The sequence below is a fragment of the Rhineura floridana genome, chromosome 2 (genome assembly GCF_030035675.1).
Source record: "Rhineura floridana isolate rRhiFlo1 chromosome 2, rRhiFlo1.hap2, whole genome shotgun sequence".
NCBI classification, from domain to species: Eukaryota; Metazoa; Chordata; class Lepidosauria; order Squamata; family Rhineuridae; genus Rhineura; species Rhineura floridana.
Window position 1 is genome coordinate 106605085 of NC_084481.1, and position 21025 is coordinate 106626109.

General features: G+C 41.0%; 2 protein-coding genes across 6 annotated transcripts in view; one reads left to right on the forward strand and one right to left on the reverse strand.

The window, feature by feature from the left end:
- DEAF1 (DEAF1 transcription factor) overlaps nt 1-5348 on the reverse strand; it is a 30631-nt gene extending 25283 nt beyond the window's left edge. For 2 of the 5 annotated variants that reach the window (XM_061610013.1, XM_061610012.1), the window contains exons 1-3: nt 4337-5346; nt 3071-3168; nt 1714-1843 (exon numbers count right to left, since the gene is read on the reverse strand). In XM_061610013.1, the coding sequence (XP_061465997.1) occupies nt 1714-1843; nt 3071-3168; nt 4337-4616 (508 nt within the window). In that variant the 5' untranslated portion in view covers nt 4617-5346. Of the gene's footprint in view, nt 1-1713; nt 1844-3070; nt 3169-4336 lie in introns of all 5 variants that reach the window. The other 3 variants (XM_061610014.1, XM_061610015.1, XM_061610016.1) reach the window with 2 other exon arrangements.
- TMEM80 (transmembrane protein 80) lies at nt 5233-18476 on the forward strand. Its single transcript, XM_061610017.1, has 5 exons — nt 5233-5279; nt 9090-9106; nt 12694-12787; nt 12881-12973; nt 14667-18476. Exons 1-5 carry the CDS (start codon nt 5261-5263, stop codon nt 14870-14872), a joined length of 429 nt encoding a protein of 142 aa, XP_061466001.1. The 5' UTR covers nt 5233-5260; the 3' UTR covers nt 14873-18476.
- Nucleotides 18477-21025: the final 2549 nt, after the last annotated feature.

The following is a 21025-nucleotide window of genomic DNA, read 5'->3' on the forward strand; positions in this document are numbered from 1 at the left end:
AGGCTGATAACAGCCTTGAACTATAAATGAGATGTGTTGAATTTTCAAGGCAGCTGCAGTAATTTACATAGCCCTGCTGACCTTTGAAAAGACAAAAGAATTTAGATACAGAAACAAACAGAAAGAACTTATAATGTTGACATTGTTTCTCCAGTGTTAAAAATTAAAGTTTACTCACAACAGCAAAGACAAGTCCTTCTCCAAAGTTACAAAAACCCTACCTGTTTCCCACATTTTACCGAAAATGTGATTTACTAATGTGCTAAAACTGAATACTTGGATCATAGCCAACATATTCCCATTTACTTGGACTAACAGCATAATCTTTTAAACAGAAGTCCAGTTGATCTGCGGTTACTCAGGGTAATAACCACCATAACATCCAAGTACTCTTTCATTTTATTCATTTTAAAATTATTATTAACTATTAATACTTGTGTAACAAAGAAAACAATAACAAAATACAGTAAATAAATTACAATTGTAAGCAGAAATATTTATAGATAAAAACATATATAGAGAAAAATTCATAATATTGAAAAACGCTGATGCACGTTTACCTGCATGTACAAATTTTTTGATCATCCATATACTTAAAGCACCTCACATATTGATTGCAAAAGCATGGAAAATGGGTAAGGTATCTGGATAAGATTTGGAAGTTATCTGGTTAAGAATTGGATAAATTTTGAAGAGGAAAAACTGAGACTTGACATGGGCCTTCAGCCCATAGAAGGGCTGTTGGATGATGGATAGGGTTGTCAGTGGAATGGGAAGTAATGATACCCTATGCCTCTCCCATTTTGACTGAACAAAATAATGTGATACCAATAATTATGGGATGGAATAATCAACTCAACAGAGACATTTCACAAAAACTTTCTTTGATTCTTTATTGGAATCAACACTATCAACACTAAAACTTTCTTTGATTCTTTATTGGAATCAACACTATACAAGCAAATAAATTGTGTTGGATATTCTAAACATGATATGAAATGTATTCATTTTGTTATAATTCTAATCATTTCAATATGAATTTTAAAAAAGCACATTTATATGAATATTGAGTTGGAGCCAAACACATTCTCCCATGAATGGGAGAGCACCTTCCATTCCTGGAAAAGATTCTGATCTGGCAGAGGTTCCCATTAGAAGGAGGGGATGAGGAGAGGCAATTTCCATGGATTCCCCCAGCAGCTTCAGAATTCCAAAAAATCCTGCAACCCTCCAAAGCAGCTTTCCAAGGGCAGAGAGGGTTGCAGGAGAAAGGAGGAATGTGCAAGAATCACCTCCTCCCTGACAGGAGATCCCTGTCAGTGGAAGTCTGAACCCAAGACATTATGCTCATTATGCTCATTTCTCCAAAATTCAATAAATATCTGTCACTCTGTTGCTAATTTCTCTTTGTCTTCCATCTCTCAACTGAGGAATTTCCCTTAGTTCATTGTGCTAACTTAAGCACTGTTTCTTATTAGTCATTTCAAATATAAAAGTGGATAGTCAGAAAATATACTACCAAAATGTCAAAAGTAATAAGCCAAACAAGAGTTCAAGAGTCAACTAACACAAACCCTAAACTTTCAGTTCTTATCTATGACATTTAAGAGAGTTAGCTGACATAAAAAACCCAATTGAGATCTTATCATTGCTAGTCATGAAACTAAAATTGAGGAGTGATATTTTAAAAAGCCCTGCAAGACCACATAATACCTGGTGTAAGAGGTGTGGATGACCCCTTTAGCCCTGCAGTCTCTACAATGCTGCCATCAGTGTGAACGACAATTAGAGTGGCTTTCTCAGCATTCAAGCTGTCCCCAATCTGAAGAGCTGTTCTTCCAGACTGCAGAAGAAAGAAAGACCTTTAGCTAATACAACTTGACAGGCTTGTTATTGTTATTATTATTTTAGTATCTTATTGACAGATTTCTAAACTGCCATGGAAATATCACAGGGAATGTTGTTTACTATGGATGGCATTCAACTAACTTTTCTGCTTTCACAATTGGCCTTCCCCCCCTTTCCCCTGTGTGCACCCACCCACACAGCATCCTCCTCAAATCTGTTCCAGAGGGTTCAGGAAAGTCCTAGAATAGATTGGGGGGGGGAGAGAAGAAGCGAGGAAGTCCTGTTGCACAAGTGGAAGTCCTTGTGCTGACAGGATGTTTACTTTGAGCTACATTGGATACAACCCTATGGAAATATTAGAGCTGGATTTATGTATTTACAGAAGAGGATAAATTCACACCTCCCTTCCTCTGCATCCATTGTGTAGTTACAGAGATGCAGCTCCCAGAATTTTGCTGAGCCAATGTGGCTTGGATTGGTGCCAACATGTAAATAAAACTGTAACTGCAAAGAGAACATAAGGCATGCAAATTATTATTATTATATAGTAGCACCCAAAAAACTGAGGTCTCTGCTCCAAGGATCTTGCACTCTAAATCAGCCTTTCCCAACGAGTGGGCCACCAGATGTTGTTGGACCACAATTCCCATCTTTCCTGACCATTGGCAATGCTGGCTGAGTCTGATGGGAGTTGTGGTCCAACAACATCTGGTGGCCCACTAGTTGGGAAAGGCTGGTCTAGATGTTGTCCATGCACATCACAAACTACAAGATGTTATACTTAAACACTATTGAATTCTGTGCCAGTGATTTAAAAGGAGGCATTATAGAGTCAACATCATAACAGAGTCAATGAACACATTAGGGCAGTTTTACATATTTGTAGGTGACTGGCTACTCACTGCTTCATGTTGAGTGTACATTTGTTGACAAACCTGGGTTTGCTTCTGTGTAATGTATGAGATTGCCCATAATGGGATTACAAGTAGCAGTACAGAAGAATGGATTTACCCTGCTAGCCCAGGATAAAATGCTTCTAAAGCTGTATCTGTGCAATTGGATTGATGAACTATCACAACTACACAGACAGTTTTGATGTTACCACAAGGGAAATGTTGAGTAAGAAATATTGGAGAGGAGTGAACCAACCTGGGCTCCTACTGGGAGGAAGGGGAGGATATAAATTCAATAAATAAATAAATAAATAAAACCCTGACCTTACCAGCACATGTCCTGAAATAGATGCTGCATTTGCCACTGAAGTAGTGAATACGTTGTCTGCAGAGGCACCCACATTGGCTACGGTTACTGTGGTCACTTCTGTAAAATATGACCAGAATCTATTGAGTTTTCTACAGGGACCTGATAAAATCCAAGCAGGAAAACATGCAATCCCATATTTGTTTTTTATCAAACAAACTATTCACATCTAGGGTACCCCCTAGATGTTCATTCTCTCCCCAATGTGCATGTTTCAGTACATAAAGCAAACATTTTTGGCTCATGGAACACAGCTAATCAGTGATAAGCCACCAGTATACTAACAGCACAGTGCTTATTTGTAAGGTGGCCAGATGCAATAGGAACCGTTTTCCTTTTACAATACAAACCTATGTGTGCCTGTCTACTCAGAAGTAAGCTACATTGAGTTCAGTAAGATTTAGTCCCAGGTAAGTATATAAGTCAACATATGTATGTATATTTAGAAGTTTCTATTTCAGTTGGGTTTTATTCCAGTGTTAAGTTTTTAAAGGAGTGAAGCTTTACTGTGCATTATCTGCCATGATTCTTCATGCATATAAATGCACATGAACAAACGATATTGTTGTGTTTAGGGTTGTCACATCCAAGCCACCAGGCTGCCCCAGCAAAAGCAGGGCTCCTGTGTCTTTTTTTAATTGGCTGACAGGCAGAAATTCACCAGGTGCAGTTTTCCCCTGGGATGACAATGACAGAATGATGAAGGAAATATACATCTGCTGCGGATTTCCGTTTGTCAAGCTGCTGTTAAAGGTACAGTAGCCCTGTTATGGGACAGGGAACAGTACAAATAAAAGCAGTGCAGGAGTGACAATGACGATTCCTGCACTTTACTATGGCTCAGGGCCGATTCACCCATACATATATAAAACGTGATTTCTATCCACGTCATCATTAGCGGCTGAATAATCTGCGAAGCAGAGCTTGGAAAAGTTACTTTTTTGAACTACAACGCCCATCAGCCCAATCCAGTGGCCATGCTGGCTGTGGCTGATGGGAGTTGTAGTTCAAAAAAGTAACTTTTCCAAGCTCTGCTGCGAAGTCGTTCCACTGAGAAGTGACTGGTGCAAGACGAACATTCTAAATGTGAAGTTAAAATCTGCAGTGGACCAATCCTACAAGGCAATCATCACTTGAATAAGCACGCCCGTGTGAACCAGCCCACTGTCCCGGCAAGGTTTAATGGCTGGCATGCGTGCGTTTCTGCGCATGCGCCGGGTGCGCTGACCTGCGAAGGCGGCCGCTGCGGCCTCGTCGGTGCTCGGCAGGGACTCGGTCCCCATCTCGATGTGCTCGGCATCCGCCGCCATTACGGTCACCGCCGTCACCTCCTCTTCCTCTTGTGGCTCCGCCCCTGAGCCACTCGCCTCGACACGCTGCTGGTGCTGCTGCTCTGATGCCTCTGCGGCCGCGGCAGCTGCCGCTGCTGCAGCAACTGCAGCAGCGGCAGCTACCGCCGCCGCTTCAGCCAAACCCAGTTGCTTTGCGGCCGACTCTGAGTCCTCCATCTGAAGCGGCCTTAACCGATGGGGGGGCGGGTGGGAGAGGGTGAACGACACGAGGTTAGCCGAGGCCGTCCGAGTGAGATTTATCGTCCGATTTTACCCGAGCTGCGTTTTGACGGCTCCCGAGCAGGGAAACGAACTGCCCAAAGCTTTCTCCGATCTTGTCCGAGTACTCTCCCGAGTGCCGCCGATGGCCACCCTTGCCGAGGCCTCCGGAACTCTCTTCGGTCTCATCCGAATAAGCCCGAATAGTTGCCGATCTCTTCCGATCAACCTAATTCCAAGCTGAAGCGATACAGAATGGGGCCGAAAGTTCGCGACGGTGCCCGAACAGGTCTAAATTAATCATGGCTTCTAAAAGCAATGGCGATTGCCGAAAAGACTCGAGTCCTTTCGGCTATGACCGAATTGAGGGAGGGAAAGCCCGAGCAGGGATTTCTGAATCCTGCCCCCTTACAAACCCGTCCGGAGCTGTCCGATTCAAGCCGAACAAATGGGTTCCGAAATACGTCGTGCAATTCCGCCCGAGTGAAAACCAACGAACGATTATTTGCGAAGGTTCACGAAGCCCCGAGTTAGGCTGCGCAAGGACAGTCGGGATATTGGAGGAATGGAGGAGGGGCGGGGAGTGAGGGGGAAATAGAAAAATGGCGGCCGTCAAGCGAGGTGAGCGCGGTGCTGCTGAGGCGGCGCTGTTAACGCCAGGGCTGGTTAGAAGAGGCAGGCCCGATTTCCCCAACAGTGCGCGCGGCTCCATAGCTTGTTTACGAGACCGCCTGTGGTTGAGCTTACTGCGTTGGCTTCGACGGGTAATAGGTTACCATGACAACAGTGGAATAAAATGGTACTGCGCCGTGTACAGCCTAATCCTTCTGCTTTGTTACTCGAACCAAGTTCCACTGTTAAAAAGGCGTTTAATCCGAAATAAATGAGTATCGGGTTGTCGCACTGTCATGGGATCTTAAGGATGTTTACCCAGAACATTTCAGGCGTTTCCTAAGTGATTATTATTATGCTTTAGTTCTCACTGAGGTGGTCAGTCTCTTTATCAGGGCGTTACCACTTAAAACAGCTGGCGGAAGTTAACATGACTGAATGTTTCTCCGTACCCATCCCCCAATAACAGTATTCTACATATGAAGATAGAGCTCAGGAGGTTATAGGATGAATAACCTACTGACTTTTGTTTTCTGTGTGAAGGGGATTTTCGGTATAGAGAAGCATTCATTTAATTGAATAAGTCCCCTCCTGCAACCTGAAGTGACACAATTTAGACCAAGGGTGGAGAACTTTGGGCCCAGGGTCCAAATGTAGCCATTGACCTCTCCTCAACCCAAACCCTTCACAGAAACTGCTCTGTTCGCTCCTCTGGGGTTTTGCCTAGCTGGAACGTGTGCTTGGACTGTGACAATCCCTTTTGCGGGTTGGACAAGTGTGTGTGTGTGTGTGTGTTCACCTCTGGCCTTCGTGTGGCTAGAATGTAGCCAGAGTGGTGTAGTGGTAGAGTGTTGGACTAGGACCTGGGAGACCAGGGTTCAAATCCCACTCAGCCATGAAGCTCACTGGGTAACTTTGAGCCAGTCACTGCCTTTCAGCCTTACCTACCTCACAGGGTGGTTGTGGGGATTAAATGAGTAGGGGGAGAACTGTGTGCGCCACCTTGAGCTCCTTGGCAAAAAAAGGTGGGATATAAATAAATAAAATAAATAATAAATACTGTACAAAGATGAGGCACATGTATTGCTCTGCTCACGTTTGTTTCTCACCCTACCTTTTACTGGTATGCAGCACGTGGAAGATTCCCTATGTGGTCCTCAGGCTGAAAAAGATTCCCCACCCCTGGCTTAGGTACAGATTTGCCACTTCAAGTGAGAACTGAGCCAAAATCTAATTAAGCTCTAGAATTTTGTTTTTATGTGCCTTCAAGTCGATTATGACTTATGGTGACCCTATGAATCAGTGACCTCCAATAGCATCTGTTGTAAACCACCCTGTTCAGATCTTGTAAGTTCAGATCTGTGGCTTCCTTTATGGAATCAATCCATCTATTGCTTGGCCTTCCTCTTTTTCTACTCTTTCTACTTTTTCGTGAAGTAGACTGCAGCTTACAGCCACCAATGCTAAATCAACCAGTTATTCTAAGCAGTTTTAACTTTGGAAGTATACAGAATTATTGGAGAGTGAAATTGCTGTGGTGCAGAAGTGGGGGACCTGTGGTGCTCCTGTTTTATTTATTTATTTATCCTGTTGTTGAGCTACACCATTCATCACCCTGGCCATTGACCTTGCTAGTTGGAGTTGATGGGAGTTGGAGTTCAGCAACATCTGGAGAGCCAAAGGTTCCCCGCCTCTGCTGTAGTGCAGCCTTCTCCAACTTGGTATCCTCCATGTGTTTTGAACTACAGCTCCCATAGTTTCTGATCAATGGTCATGCATGCTAGGCCTGATGTATGTTGTAGTCCAAAACTGGAAGTTGGGGAAGTCTGCTGCATAGAGTGCTGGTAAGACCTAAGAAGCTTGGGTCCAAATTTATGCTGTACCATTAAGCTCAGTGGGTGACCTTGAGGCCATCACTCTCTCACAGGTTGTAAGGATAAACAGGGCAGTGGAAAAAATATGTACCCTGAGCTCGATGCATTAACAGTGGGATAAATATGTACCAAAGAAATGGGATGCTCTATTGCAGTGATTCCCAAACTTTTCCCCCCAGGGACCACTTAAAAATTGCTGAGGGTCTTAGGAGACCACTTAATGACTTTTCTTGCCTGTTGTAGCAATTGTAATTCCATAGAATTCAAATTGTAATACAATATAATGAAATATAAGAAATAAAAAGCAATTAAAATACAATTAAAAAACTATGACTATTCAATGAGATGGATGTGCCATCTCCTGTCATCAACCACAAGTCCACAGACAAGCTGTGGACTGCCTGAATGAAGGTTGTGGATCACTGGTGGTTTGGGAACTCCTGCCGTATTGTGTATATAGACTATGCCCTCCTTGCTTCATTGTGGCATTCCTTTGGCCACATTTGTTACTTCAGAGCTGTTAAGAATCGCCACAATCTGACTCCAACAAAGTTGTTACACGAGTGAAACAACTTCCACCCATGCATTGGAACTTCTTCCTTGAGCCCCCCCCCCTCAAAATCTGGTCTGGAGGGTTGGGGGAAAACCCTGAGCAAATTGTGGAGCGTGTAGGAGGAGGGGGGAATGCTTTGTTGCAAGAGTGGAAGTTGTTCCGCTTGTGCAATTATTTGTTGCATACAACACTGTTCTCTGGCAGAGTCACAAACTTTGGAAAGGGTGATATCAGGATTATTACTCTTTGCCCTTATTTTGGGGTTTAAATATAACGTCTTCAGTACATTCTTAGGTGCTCAGAGGTCCAAAATAACACAGTAAACACTATAGGTATTTTAATCCTTATTGGGAGTGTTTTTGGGACCATGTACTTTAAATACATGGTCTTAGTGTGAGCTGAAGGGTATAATGAATGATACCAATTCTCTCACATGGAACAATTCACAGAGACATTTATCTTTCAAAATGGTAGTCATCAGACTTGGAGTCTGGACTACATGGATGCTTGTTCTCATCCAGCAGGTCTGTTTTTAAGTTGTGTAGGAACTGATTGGTGGGCAATGGTACTATAAGCAGGAAAGTGTGTCCTTACCTATCAATTGCTTAAACCTTTGGTTCCCATCATATTGTACCTTAAGCTTTGTACATTAAATATATTTTGTCTTTAGTGAATGCTAAATATATAAACAGGCTACACCTCCATCTTACAGTCATGTCCACCTTCTATGAAGTGTTGCCAGAAAGTGCAACTTGGACTGCATCTAAAAGTGTTGATTGAAAGACCAAGTTAGACCTTTGCTAAATAAATAGCAAACTTAGAAACCATGGAATGGTTAATTCACTAGAGGGGGATAGAGAACTGCTCTGTGTAATTGGATTACACTGTACTTGAAGTTTTATTTAAGCCTAAAAATGAATGACAGCGATGAATGTCTCATTATATTAAGTACTGAATTCTTTACTTCCTGCCTAGTTTTGTTACTTCTTGCTTTTAAAAATAAAACAAGAGTTTTAAAACTTGGCTTTAAAACAGTCTGATAAGTGTGTTTAGGCTATGCTCACATAACTGCTATGCATATTTACCCAGAAGTAAGTTCTGTTGTGTTCATTAGGGCTTACTTCAGTAAAGTGTTTAGGATTCTAGCCTTAAACTGAAAAATGTGCACAAGGTGACTTAAATGGTTTGTGAATTGCAGCTTTATCCTTGCAAAGAATGGGGTGGTATGAAATAGATCTTCCAGTACTGTGTTACAGCTTGGCAGTAGATTATTCATGTTCTAACTGGCTGCTGTCACAGCTTAAATTGCTTTCCCACTGAAAGAAAGTAATTTCTGCTCTGCAACATGCAAAAATTATAGTCTGCTAATTATTATTTTTGTCTTGTGGACAGGAAGAACATCATCTGTTGTATCCTTTCTTTTTCATTCATGTGATCAAATAATTTGCTTCTTTGTATCTGTGATTTTCACGTGTTCCACAAAACCCTGATCCTTGGATGCTTTTTGAGGGTTCCTGAATGAGATCAATAAACTAGCAATCTTCTGCAATGTGCAGCAGCAGGGGAGGGTTGGATATGTTCTAGGGCATGCACTTTGTTCACATGAGTCTTGTATGAGTGGACTATGGACTGTCAAGCATGCACCAGAATATAACCTTCTGCAATGCAGGTATTTCATTTCAAATTGACAGGGAGCATGCTGCCTGAAAGTAGAAAGTCTGAAAATTATTGCTATACTGTCCTCTGATAAGTTTGAGTTTCTGAATTTGTAATGAAGTTTAATGAAGTTAGGCAAAAGCAGTATATATTGACAATGATTATGTGTACTAGAGCATGATTGATCTATATCCTGGGAAACTAAGAAATGAAGTGATCAGAATGATAGTCATTCTGAGCCATGGGCTCCTGCTGGGAGGAAGGGCGGGACATAAATCAAATAATAAATAAATAAGATAGGGTTGTATCCAGTAGTTTCACTCTGCTGATGGTAAAGAATTTATCAATAGAATGGATCAGGAAGCAATTTTCTATGATTTCTAGAGATGCGAAAATCTGCAAAAAAAAAAGAAGGGTGGGGAACAATTTTTCCTGGGTTTTCTGGTAAAAGGTGGGGGAAGCCTGCTTTTTCCAATTTTTTCTGGGCCTTCCTATCTTTAGTGATTTCTTCTGCAGCTGTCCCCCCTACGTGTCCCCCCAAATGTGCTCTGAAGGGTCCCCCAATCCTTTGGATACATGGGTGACATTGTTTGTAACAATTTCCTTAAATAGTGTTCCAGACAGTCTTCAAATATTTCTGCTACAACAATCCCTTCTTCATTTTCTTTCCTCATTTCAGTCTGGAGAATGTGAATACTCAGTTTTGTTTCAATACAGCTGACATCCACTGTGCAAGCCAGAATGCAACTATTAACTATCAGTCTTTTTGGTGCACTCAATGCATGTTTATTTAGACACAAGTCTCACTGAGTTCAGTGGGACTTGCTCCCAGGTCACTTTGTATAGGATTGCAACTTTAATCTCTAAATGGTTTAGAATAACACAAAATATTATAACACTGAGAGAAGATGTTAGCATACAACATTTATCTGGTGCCCTAAATGGGCATGGCACCCTCAAGTTCATTTTTTTAAAAAAAAAAAGATTTTGCTATGTATTGGTGTGCAAGTGGTTACAAGCACTTTCAGCAATTTGTGTGTTCCAGCAAGTCCGGTGCACGTGTTTCTTCAGTAAAAATAAAAAGGGACTATCAAGAAAATGCAAAGGAAGCAGGCTTCATCTGTTTAAGCATTGTTCTTTTTTATAAAGCTGACTCTTGTGTTGCTGCTGTGGATTTACAGAACTTAAGAAAACATGGAAACTAGCAGGTGTTTTTGTTTGAGCATTTCAGATATACTTCAGGAATTTTTAAGATACCTATGATATTATCAACTCTTCCCACTTTGGGCAGGGTTCTTCTAGATGGGCAGTTTGGTGAGTTTTTCTTAGCATGATAGTGTGGGTAGCATTCCCCACTTAAAACCTTACTTATAGACTGTCGCCTAACCTGGGCTCAGCATGGTATGTACATTTGTATGGAGAACTAGAACCCCCTGTGGGCATGGAGTTCCCGTTGCCAAGAATGGAACAACAAAGCACTCCACATGGGAAACATTTACTATCCATTACCAATCCCCTCTGCTAGAATGCAGGTCAGATTAATAAAGTAGTGATTCCTCATGCTTTGATTAATCAAAATACTCCAGAAATTTTTGGAAGATACATCATAATCTCTTAGGTTGAAGCTAAACCATTATCACTTCTTCATTGGAGATATTTCAGACATTTGTTTATTCTGACCTATATTATTATTAAGTTTTGTAGCGTCTATACAATGCAATACAAGTTGTTTCTCCTCACAGCAACTCCTTGAGGAGATCTAGACTGTGACATAATGATTTGTAGGCTACCTAGTGAGCTTCATGATTCAGGGGGGATCTTACAAATCAAAACCCAACATGCATTTTCAGGGTTGCACATCTGATGAGCCAGCTATCATGGACACTGCCATCTTGAGTTTTTCTGATCACAATCAGTAGATATTGCAAGCTCAATAAAATCCATGCTGGTCCCCCCTGTAACAACTGGAATGGTGCTTATGCTGTCCAGCCTGCTAGAAACTTGATTAAGATGTAGGACAGGATTACAGTAGGAGTTTGTGTGAGGCAAGATTGAAGAGTTCTGGGTATTTTCAGCCCATTGCTAGTAATTATAGTTTTTGGGACTTTCAGAACTGAAATATCAGTGTACGTTATGTCAAAAGTAGCAAATAATCCAACAAAGGCTTCTGTTACTTGATAATTCCTACACAAAGTCATGCAAGATTTTCACAAAGCCACTGCCAGAATAGTCTTCATCTTAATCAACTTTGAAAGTTAAATTGCTTGTCATTTTGTTATCAGCTAGCTTTGATATAATCCAAGTAAACCAAAGCCTATGGTTTGAATAAATAGTTTTATATAGAACATTTTAAAGAACTTTTTAATTTTAACAAGCCCCTCTGTACCAACAGGTTCAACTAGAAATGTTGTATCTAAGCTATATTGCAATAACTTGGAGAGCCCATAGCTTTGCATGTATGAGGTCCCTGGTAATTCACTAGTTAAAAGGGTCTCAATTAGTAGGGCTGAGAGAAACCTCTATCTGAGACCTTGAAGAGTTACTGTCTGTGTAGTCAGTACTGGAATAGTTGGACCAGTTGTCTCATTCAGCGTACAGTTGGGTGGCTAGATAGATCAGTAGTCTGATTCAGTTTGTGTTCAGTAGCATAGCATGTTCTTTGTATGCAAAAGGTCCCAGGTAGGAGGGCTGGGCGAGTTGCAAATGTTCCCAAGCAATACCATCTCTCTTGGTAGATTAGTAACTTTTTAAGAAATGTTAGGGGTTTATTTATTTATTATTTGATTTATATCCCGCTCTTCCTCCCAGCAGGAGCCTAGGTTAGAAGTATTTTGGAACTTAACTTTGGAACAGATATGTGCTGATATGAATGCTAATTTGCTGAACTGCTAAAATCGTCCTGGAAATATCATTATGAAACTAAAAAGCCACCTTCTCGGATTAAATGTGGTTTAGGCTGAGGATTGTTCTGGAGGTTGGTAGGATCTGTGGCTGCTGGTTCATAGATGCATACTTGCCTCAATTGAGTATCCTGATCCAAGTCAGCACTTACTACCAATCTCTGTAGTTCGAATGACGGCTCTTTCCATTATTTTCTGTGGATGATATAGCTTCAGGCTAGTTGCCAGCCCTGGAAGCAGTGAAATGCATGTTTAGTTACAGCTTATTCCATCACCTTTCACTTGGATAAATTGAATGCTATTATATATATTCATGGACAATGTTTAGAATGATACTAATGCTATATTAAAATGTAGTGTTGGTATAACATGAACGGGGGTGGCGAGCACACACATGATCTGATTATTTATAAACCAATTTCCTTGACAAAAACTGCCAGCTGTCATCTGTTCCCTTACAGATTCTTTTCTATTTAAATGCAGTTTATTATATATTTTATTTTTTGGCAACCCTGCTGATGATTATTTATAAAAGTAAGTTATTTCAAATGCAAAGCTGCTTCTGCTGAGTATTGTAAACCTCATGATACTTGTCTTTTTTATCTTTAATACTTTGCTCATTGGCAGGTCAAGTTTTCACTTATCCAGATGACTTCTTGGCTCTTGATCTTGTATTATTGTTCTGTATGGCAGTTCTAGAAGCAATTAGGCTGTACTTTGGTAAGTTGGATAGCAGCATGCACATGAAGATCATTGTTAAATATTAATCTATTTGTAGGGATACATGTCAAAACATGCTGATCCAAGACAACTAGCCAATAAATTTACAAGGCATTTAAATACTTTTAATGTTAAACATTAAAATGGCTGATTGACCTACATGGGTAAAAGTGCAAATCATACTTGGCTCTATATGCTAGTTAAAATAAGGCATCTAACTAGCAAGCTGACACCCCAATCCAATACCCATTTGCCAGTTCTAAAATAAGTGTGTATCAGATAGTAGCCTAAAAGAGAGCAATATTTGTTGGAACATAAAAATCGGAAGTGTGTGAGGCAGTGCCATGCCATCACCCTCCCAACAGTGGCACCACTGCCATTTACTGGGATGATGGGGTGGCAGTGAGGTTGGGGCTGCTTGAGTACGTAGATTAATTCTACCTGTGTGCCCACATAGCCCCGACCTTGCTGTCACCCTGCCCTGCCCCCATCTCGGTAAGGAGCTGCAATGCTGCTGATGGGGAGGGTGGTGGTGAGGCACAACCCCACTGATCCAGGTGCTCCTGCTAAAAATGAGAGTATTGCTGTGTTCTGTGGATTCATGATGGCTGCAGAGGGGGAAGGTACGGTGAAAAGGAGGGCTCTGCTTCTCATTTATGCTATGGCTCTTTTATCTGGCTGTAGCAACACAAAAACACCGTAAAAAAGAAATAGCACTAGTCTCTGCTTGTAGTGTTAGCAGCCAAGTAACATACCTTAAGCGCAGAATAGTTCAAAAACTGCTAATAATACTTGTTATACATTATTATTATAATTGCCTGCCTGCTATAGATACACGTATGCCAGGAGTTTGTTTTGTAGTATTATAGGCTCTGGGTTGTGTTCAGCAACATCATCCCCTTCAAGTTCTGCTTGTGCAACAAAATTTTCCCTTCCTCTCTCCTCCCTGCATGCCCCCTGCATCCTTCCTTCCAAAAGTTGGAGGATTCCCCAGAACAGATTTGGGGGGCACAAGGAAAGGGAGGGGAACGTTCATTGCACAAGCAGTAGTCCTTGTGCGAATGAGATGACTTCATTGGATGCAATCCTGTACCTTTAGATACAGAGTGCAATCTTATATACTGCTGCATAAAATATAGAATTTAAAACTTATAATAGGTTGAAGCACAAAGGACCAATGGAAACCTCTACTCACTTTTTCTGCTACTTGGATCTGGCCTTGCAAGAGGATAGGATGGCTGCCATCCTTCCCTTCTGCTCCTTCCTGACTCCAGCAGGAGCATAGGCAGGTAAAGCTGTCCAACCCTGCTTTGTTTGGTGGTTTCCATCAGTAGTTCATTTAATTGTGACAGGGTTTACCACCACAGCCTCTGTGTGTGCGTTTTATTTTCCAGGTCATTTAATCAGGTAAGAACCTGGTAAGAACTGGGGATTGTTATGCAGACTAAATATAAAAGGTGCAAGGACTTACCTGAGTATTGCTTACTTCATTCCATCTGACCTTATACAAAAGCTTATAGAAGGTTTACAATAATCTAATCTATTAAAGTAGTTTATTTCAAACTTTGCACTAGCAATAGGTTACCCTGTAACTGCTTGAACGATATATATAAGTTATTGTTTTGGATTTAGATTTTTGTGGACTATCGCATTTATGACTGTTGTGCTTCTGTAATCTTTTTTTTTCCCCCAGGTACTAAAGGGAACTTGACAGAAGAAGAGGCTCCACTGGGGATCAGTCTTGTGATCACTGCTGGCAGCATAATCCTGTCCATCTACTTTCTGGTGTGGCAAACTTATGTCCTGAGAGCAGATGTCATTATTAATGTTGCCCTGCTTGTTATATGCGGACTTGAAGGAATCCTACAGATCATAGCAATTGCTGCATTTGTTAGCTAAATCATGTTGCTGCCTATCATAAGCCTATATGTTCTTCAAAAAGAAGCACCACTTTAAACTGTACCCTTGTAAAAGTACATGTTTCACGAGGCCTTCGTGAGCTGACATGTAACACATTCTGCAGGGTCATTCATAGCATCTTATTTAGTGTGGTGCACAATTGCATTGAAGTTAAGAGTTGAATGTTTGTTCCCAAATTAAGGCGGATCCACATTTTATGTGGCAGACAAGCTTGCTTGCATGTCCATTACATGACTTTGGGGAGCACCATAATGTTTCAAGGAAAGATGTGCTTCTATAAATGCAGAGAGGTGGAGTAGACAGATGTCAGGGATCCATGAGTATCCTCAGTTTCCCAGTGTATATTTGCCACATGATTATAGACATTGACCTCTCCTTTACTGAAAGGTACACAGTGAATAGGTAGCATGGTCCATAAATTGTGAATCATTTCCCAAAATAAATATAAGCTAGGGTAATTCTCTTAAATTTTGCCTTATTCAAGGTGATTACTCATGTCAGTGGTCTTACAATGGAATCAATATACATTCATAGTGCAAAATTCAAAAGGATGTAACAATTTTTTAAAAAACTACTTGGAAACGGTTATTTTAGCTGTAAACATATTTCCTAATAGACTTGGTAGAACCAGTGGATTTTACCTAAGGATGTGTTGATGTCATTGTAGGTCGATGATACTTCTTCCCACTAAATAGAAATAGGAGTGGATTATAAATCTCATAGGCTTGGTTCAGACATGATGGCAAACTATAAACATTACACAGTCGCTTCTCTTCCTCCTTCCCTTGGGTGCTCCAGTTTCTTCCCTCTTTTGTTCCAAACCAGTTTGCTGTTACATTTGAAGCAGGCAAACTGTGGTTTGTGTCAATCATAGTTTGCCAACAAACTAGAACTCGAAATCATAACTTTATCACATTTTCCAATTCTGGTTGGAAGGAATTATGCCCAGTTTGAGTATAATGAGAAACTATGGTTTGCAGTAAGAGAGGAAAGTCAAGAAGAGCACAAGGGGAGGAAAATTTGGCATTACATCTGAACCAGCTAAGCTATAGTCTTTCAATAAGGACTCCTTAATTAATTTCCAAGGCACATAATACTCTCATATGCGTAATTTCCAGTTAAAAGTCAGAATTACTGTTTTCAAAGAATTTTAAAAATACAGTACCCGTTATTAAGGAAAGGGCAATTTCCAATATGGCATGAGTGGACTTCCCCTTCCTCTCCTCCCCCATGCAGCCCCCATACTCTCTTCCCAGCTGCTCTGGAGAGTCCCCCAAACCCCCCAGAGTAGATTTAGGGGCAGATGGAGCTGCAGCAGGGAGGAGGCATTCATTCCACAAATGATTCCTGTTCTACTAGCAGGCAGACACCATTGGATATCACACAATGTATTCTGCAAAACATTTGCAGACTTGGTTGAGTAGAGGCTACACTTTTCTACATGTGCTGTAGGGTAGTTTATTTTACTCTTGAATATGTTAGATGATGTTTATAAGCTTGTCCACGTGAAACTGCTGTAGTCTTATTGCTTTCAAATATCTAAAAGGTGTGTGATATGAGAAATGTATTGTTAAGACCAAATCCAGTGACTTCAACACAAATTCAGTTCATAATGTCCTCTGGAAAGGTGTATTGCAAGTAAGTTGATCCCCTGGGAGCTGTAGCATTTAATGGTGTGGATTCTCATTAGCCCTCTGCAGATGGAATGGTTCCTTCCATTCATTGAGGGAACTGGGTTCCTGTTGGAGTTTAAGGATGAGGTGGCATTTTTCATTAGTCTCCCCTTCCTGCTGCATTGTCTCTCATGCTGCACTAGAGGGTCCCCCAGCCATCCAGAGCAGACTTTCAAGGGGCTGCATGTGGGGAGAGGAGATTGGTGAAAAATGCTGCCCTCCCTTCCACTAGCAGGAATGTTATGTTAGCAGAACTCTGCATGTGAGACACTCCTGCCGGTAGAACCTTATGTAGAATCTAAGCCAATACCTTTTGCTTTCATTTCTGTTAATACGTCACCTTTACGTATAATATCCAATGTAGTTTTTCACCACCTAGGTTTTAGTTCTGTGATGTATCTTAGAATTTTGTTTTTTACAAGACGGCATCAAGGAGTGTGTTCAAGATGACCATATTTTATGTAATACATGCTTTTTATAATTTGTATTTATATATATTTCTATTTTTCTATCAATATTTTTAAAGAATAAACAGACTGTAAGTGATACACATTTAACTGCATTCTAACTGAGAGCTTGGGTGGGTGGGTAGGTAGGTGTAGCTACTCTTGTGCTTCAATAAAAGTGGGAAGTGTATAAACATTCCATATACAGTGTGAGGCAACATGTTCACACTTTTCTTACACAATGTAAGAATCTTGGCATGGGACAAAAGCAGATAACTGTGTGATGATCAGATATGTTAATCATACCTACTTCAGTGGGATTAAATTGCCTATAGAAGGTCTGTTTCTTGCTTGTGACAACACGTACTGAGGAAGCCCCTATATGTTAATAAGAAATCACCATAAATAATTTTAACTGAGCTGTGGAGTATACTGGTTGACTGCCCAGACCTTTCTCTGCTATGCCTGACGTGTCGGAGGCATTTGACTATGTGCATGAAGCTTTTCTTTGTGAGCATGAGTATGAATTGCCATGGTAAAGTCACAAACAACAATTGCTAAACATGCTATGTTCTTGGGGTATGTAATTAACTCCCAGCCCTTCTGGAACAGGATAAGCAAGTTTGAATGAAAATTACAATAAAAATGAAAGGAACACATTTTTTTCAGAAGCTGAGATTATGATTTGGGTGGAGTTTATGCTTCAAGTAAAAAACAGTTCTGCACACAATTTGGGGTGACTACCATCAGCTTGATTTAAAATTCTGATTGTGGAAAGCACGTTCATCTCCTGGCACTTAACACCCCGAGATATTTTGTAGAGATAGGGCTACATTGTTTCAGACTGTTTCTTTACTTGGAAGCCCAACAAAAATAAAAGGAAATTAAAAACAAACAAAGTGCTGCGTTCTGCAAAAACAGCAATTTTTTTTGTCCACAACAAAAACGTTGTTAGTGTTGTGGACAACTTAAGGGAGCAATTTGTGTTTGCTTCTCATTAACAAGCTGCATGTTAGCATTATGAGGTCTTTAGAAAATAATAGCAGTACATCACACCCAATAATTTTCCTACCTGGATATCACTTCCATGTTAAGCCGTTTTTGTGTCACATGCACAAGGTAATGTGGAAACTTGTTTCTCTTTTGCAATGGGTACATGTAGTGGGAATCCATTGCCAACTATAGCTCCCTGTTGGCTAGAGGAGTTGGGCCACTACACAGTCTGATTTATGTTACGCTTTTCAGTAACAGTTTAAGTGTAAAGAAATTGGTACATCCCAGTAATTTGCTTCTAGAACAGTCTAGCATGTGCCTATAGCAGGGCGGTTTCTGTGCTTTATAGGGTTCTTGTTTGTTGGTAATTCTGTCATGGTTTCTGCTTGGATATTAATAGCCATATGGTTGTCTTAATTTTGTCAAATGATTATGTTCAATACTAGCTTGGAGCTTTGAGACTCTCATTCTTATACTATACAAAGTGAATAAATATTTCCTATTTTTCTGGTTTTAGTCCAGCAACTGTACACTTTTGAGAACTGCCCAAATCATGATATACAAAGGTACACCGAAGGCCAAGTTTGGATGCTTCTGAAACTACTGAAGGAAGAGGCTGAGATTCTATTTTAAATTAAATGTTACATAAATATCATGGAAGCTGCTTTTCTGTGTGTTGTCCCATGATGCATGTGGGATAAACACACTGGTCCTTAATATGGTCCTTAATATAAAATTGTCAACTCACTGGAAACTTAACCACCTAGGCATTTTTAAAATGTATTTTTAGTTCCCATAAGACAGAACAAATCACACAATGTTGACAGTAAACTACTAGATAGCACAGTCTGACACATCCTATGCACAACCAAATTATTAGAGTGAGGCAATTCATCACATGAAAATTGCCATGACTTGCCACACTTGAATAATCTAGTCATGAACAAAATGTGTTTGTAAAGGTTTCTATTGCAAAGTGCTGTCAATTTTTGTTACTTTAAAAAAGTTAATTGCCAGTCCCAGATCTATTTCGGGCACATCCTCCTCCTAGAATCTACTAACATTTTAAGGGGTTAGCACATCAGTCTTGTTAATTAATTCTCTTAAATTATTTTTAAGTAAAATGTAAACCTGGGCCCTTCATGGTCCCTAAAACAGCAATATCACAAATTCTATCTTAAATCCTTTCCCCAACTATATATATTTTTGATAACGCTCAGGGAATGTAGTAACTTGATTCAAAATAGGTTTATTGTTGATTCAGTGTCTACCCTTCACAACATCATCCATTAAAAACAACACAAACACAGTAAAATATTCAAATAAAGCCACCATTGCTGTGGCGTACAATATGATACTGTATTAACTTATCAAGACATTGTAGTGAGAGTGCAATCACCAACTAGCTTGACAGTGGTGATTCCAGATTAAGTTTACATTTATCGTACAGTGGGGAGGACAGCCTGGCTGGGAGTCCAGAGGCTGTCAGTTCAAATCCCTGCTCATGTCTCCTGGGTATAAAGGGCCAGCTAAAGATCACCCCACAGTGAGTGGCTCGGGTTACGTGCCCTGCCACCTGTGCAGCCATGAGCAAGCTGCATATTCCCAAGGAGTCCAGTTGCCCCCCAGCTGGCAGTTGCGGACAAGGAAGAAGCTGGTTTGTGCAGCTGTGGCAAGCTGAGCAGGCCCTAGCCAGCTGGGGAGGACTAGCCTCAGAGAGAGGCAATGGTAAACTGCCTCTGAATATAGCTTACCATGAAATCCCTATTCATAGGTTAGCTGTAAGTCGGGATCGACTTGAAGGCAGTCCATTTCCATTTTTATTGTACTGTTACGGAAATGCATTTGGCAGAGGGAAGCATCCTTTGCAAAATATGCTGTCTTGGATCCTAAGAATTGCCAGCAGAAGGGGTTGACAGTAGGTGACTTGCCTGTCCCTTCTTTCCTCTACTAGCCCCTGAGATCCCTCAAAGACCTCTCCTGAGGGTTGGGGAGGCTGTGATGTTCCTGCTTATAGTGTAAATATGGTAAGTGCTGTTTATATAGAAGACATATGGTAAGTGGAGTGAAAGGGAGGGTGGAGAAGAAGGTGTTTGGTGGTGGATGTTAGTAGGGTGGAGAAGAAGGTGTTTGGTGGTGGATGTTAGTAGGGTGGAGAAGAAGATGTTTGGTGGTGGATGTTAGGGTGGAGAAGAAGGTGTTTGGTGGTGGATGTTAGTAGGGTGGAGAAGAAGGTGTTTGGTGGTGGATGTTGGGAGTGTGGAGAAAGGTGTTTGAGGGTGGAGGTCAGGAGTGTGGAGAAAGAGGGAGTTGGAGTTCTGATTAATAATAAGTCAAGTACAAAACAGGAATAGATGAAACCATACACTTGTGAAACATTCTAAAACTAATCTTGTTATTTCTGATATTTAATAAATACTTATTTGGTTTACCAAAGGCCTAATCCTTGGCTGGGGGATATACATACCAGAATACCAGAAGGGAGGGCAAGGTAATTACCAAGGCTGAACAGAAACAGTATCTAATGGTGGCAGCGGTGAAGGGAGGAATAATAACAATTCAAGTATCCAGAGCAACCCAGAGCTGTATGCATTATCTATAAAGATACAAGGGGGTTGGGAACAGCATAAGCACACAGTCACAAAAGTAACCAGCTAGAGAGAGACTCAGGCAAAGTCTCTGGGAGTATTGGTTATAGGACATGACTGGTGGTGCTGCCTAGCAGGGGGATCTAGTGAGATCTGTGCTAGAGCGGAGTGAGAAACCATATAAGGGACGGTCCGGACTGGTGGTATCCCTGATGGTGCCTAGTGAAAGGCAGTAGCCACAAGCAGGTGGGAACCTGACAGGGAGAACCAGGGAAGGATGTCACATGTGGTGGCTGTAGCGGTGGGATACGAACAATAGAGAGTCCCTAAAAGTGGTGTGGCAAAAAGAAATAACAAATAAAGATTACTTGTGAGAGTGACTGGCAAAGAGTGTGTGGCAAGGTGTGAGTGAACTCCAAAACCATGGCTGAA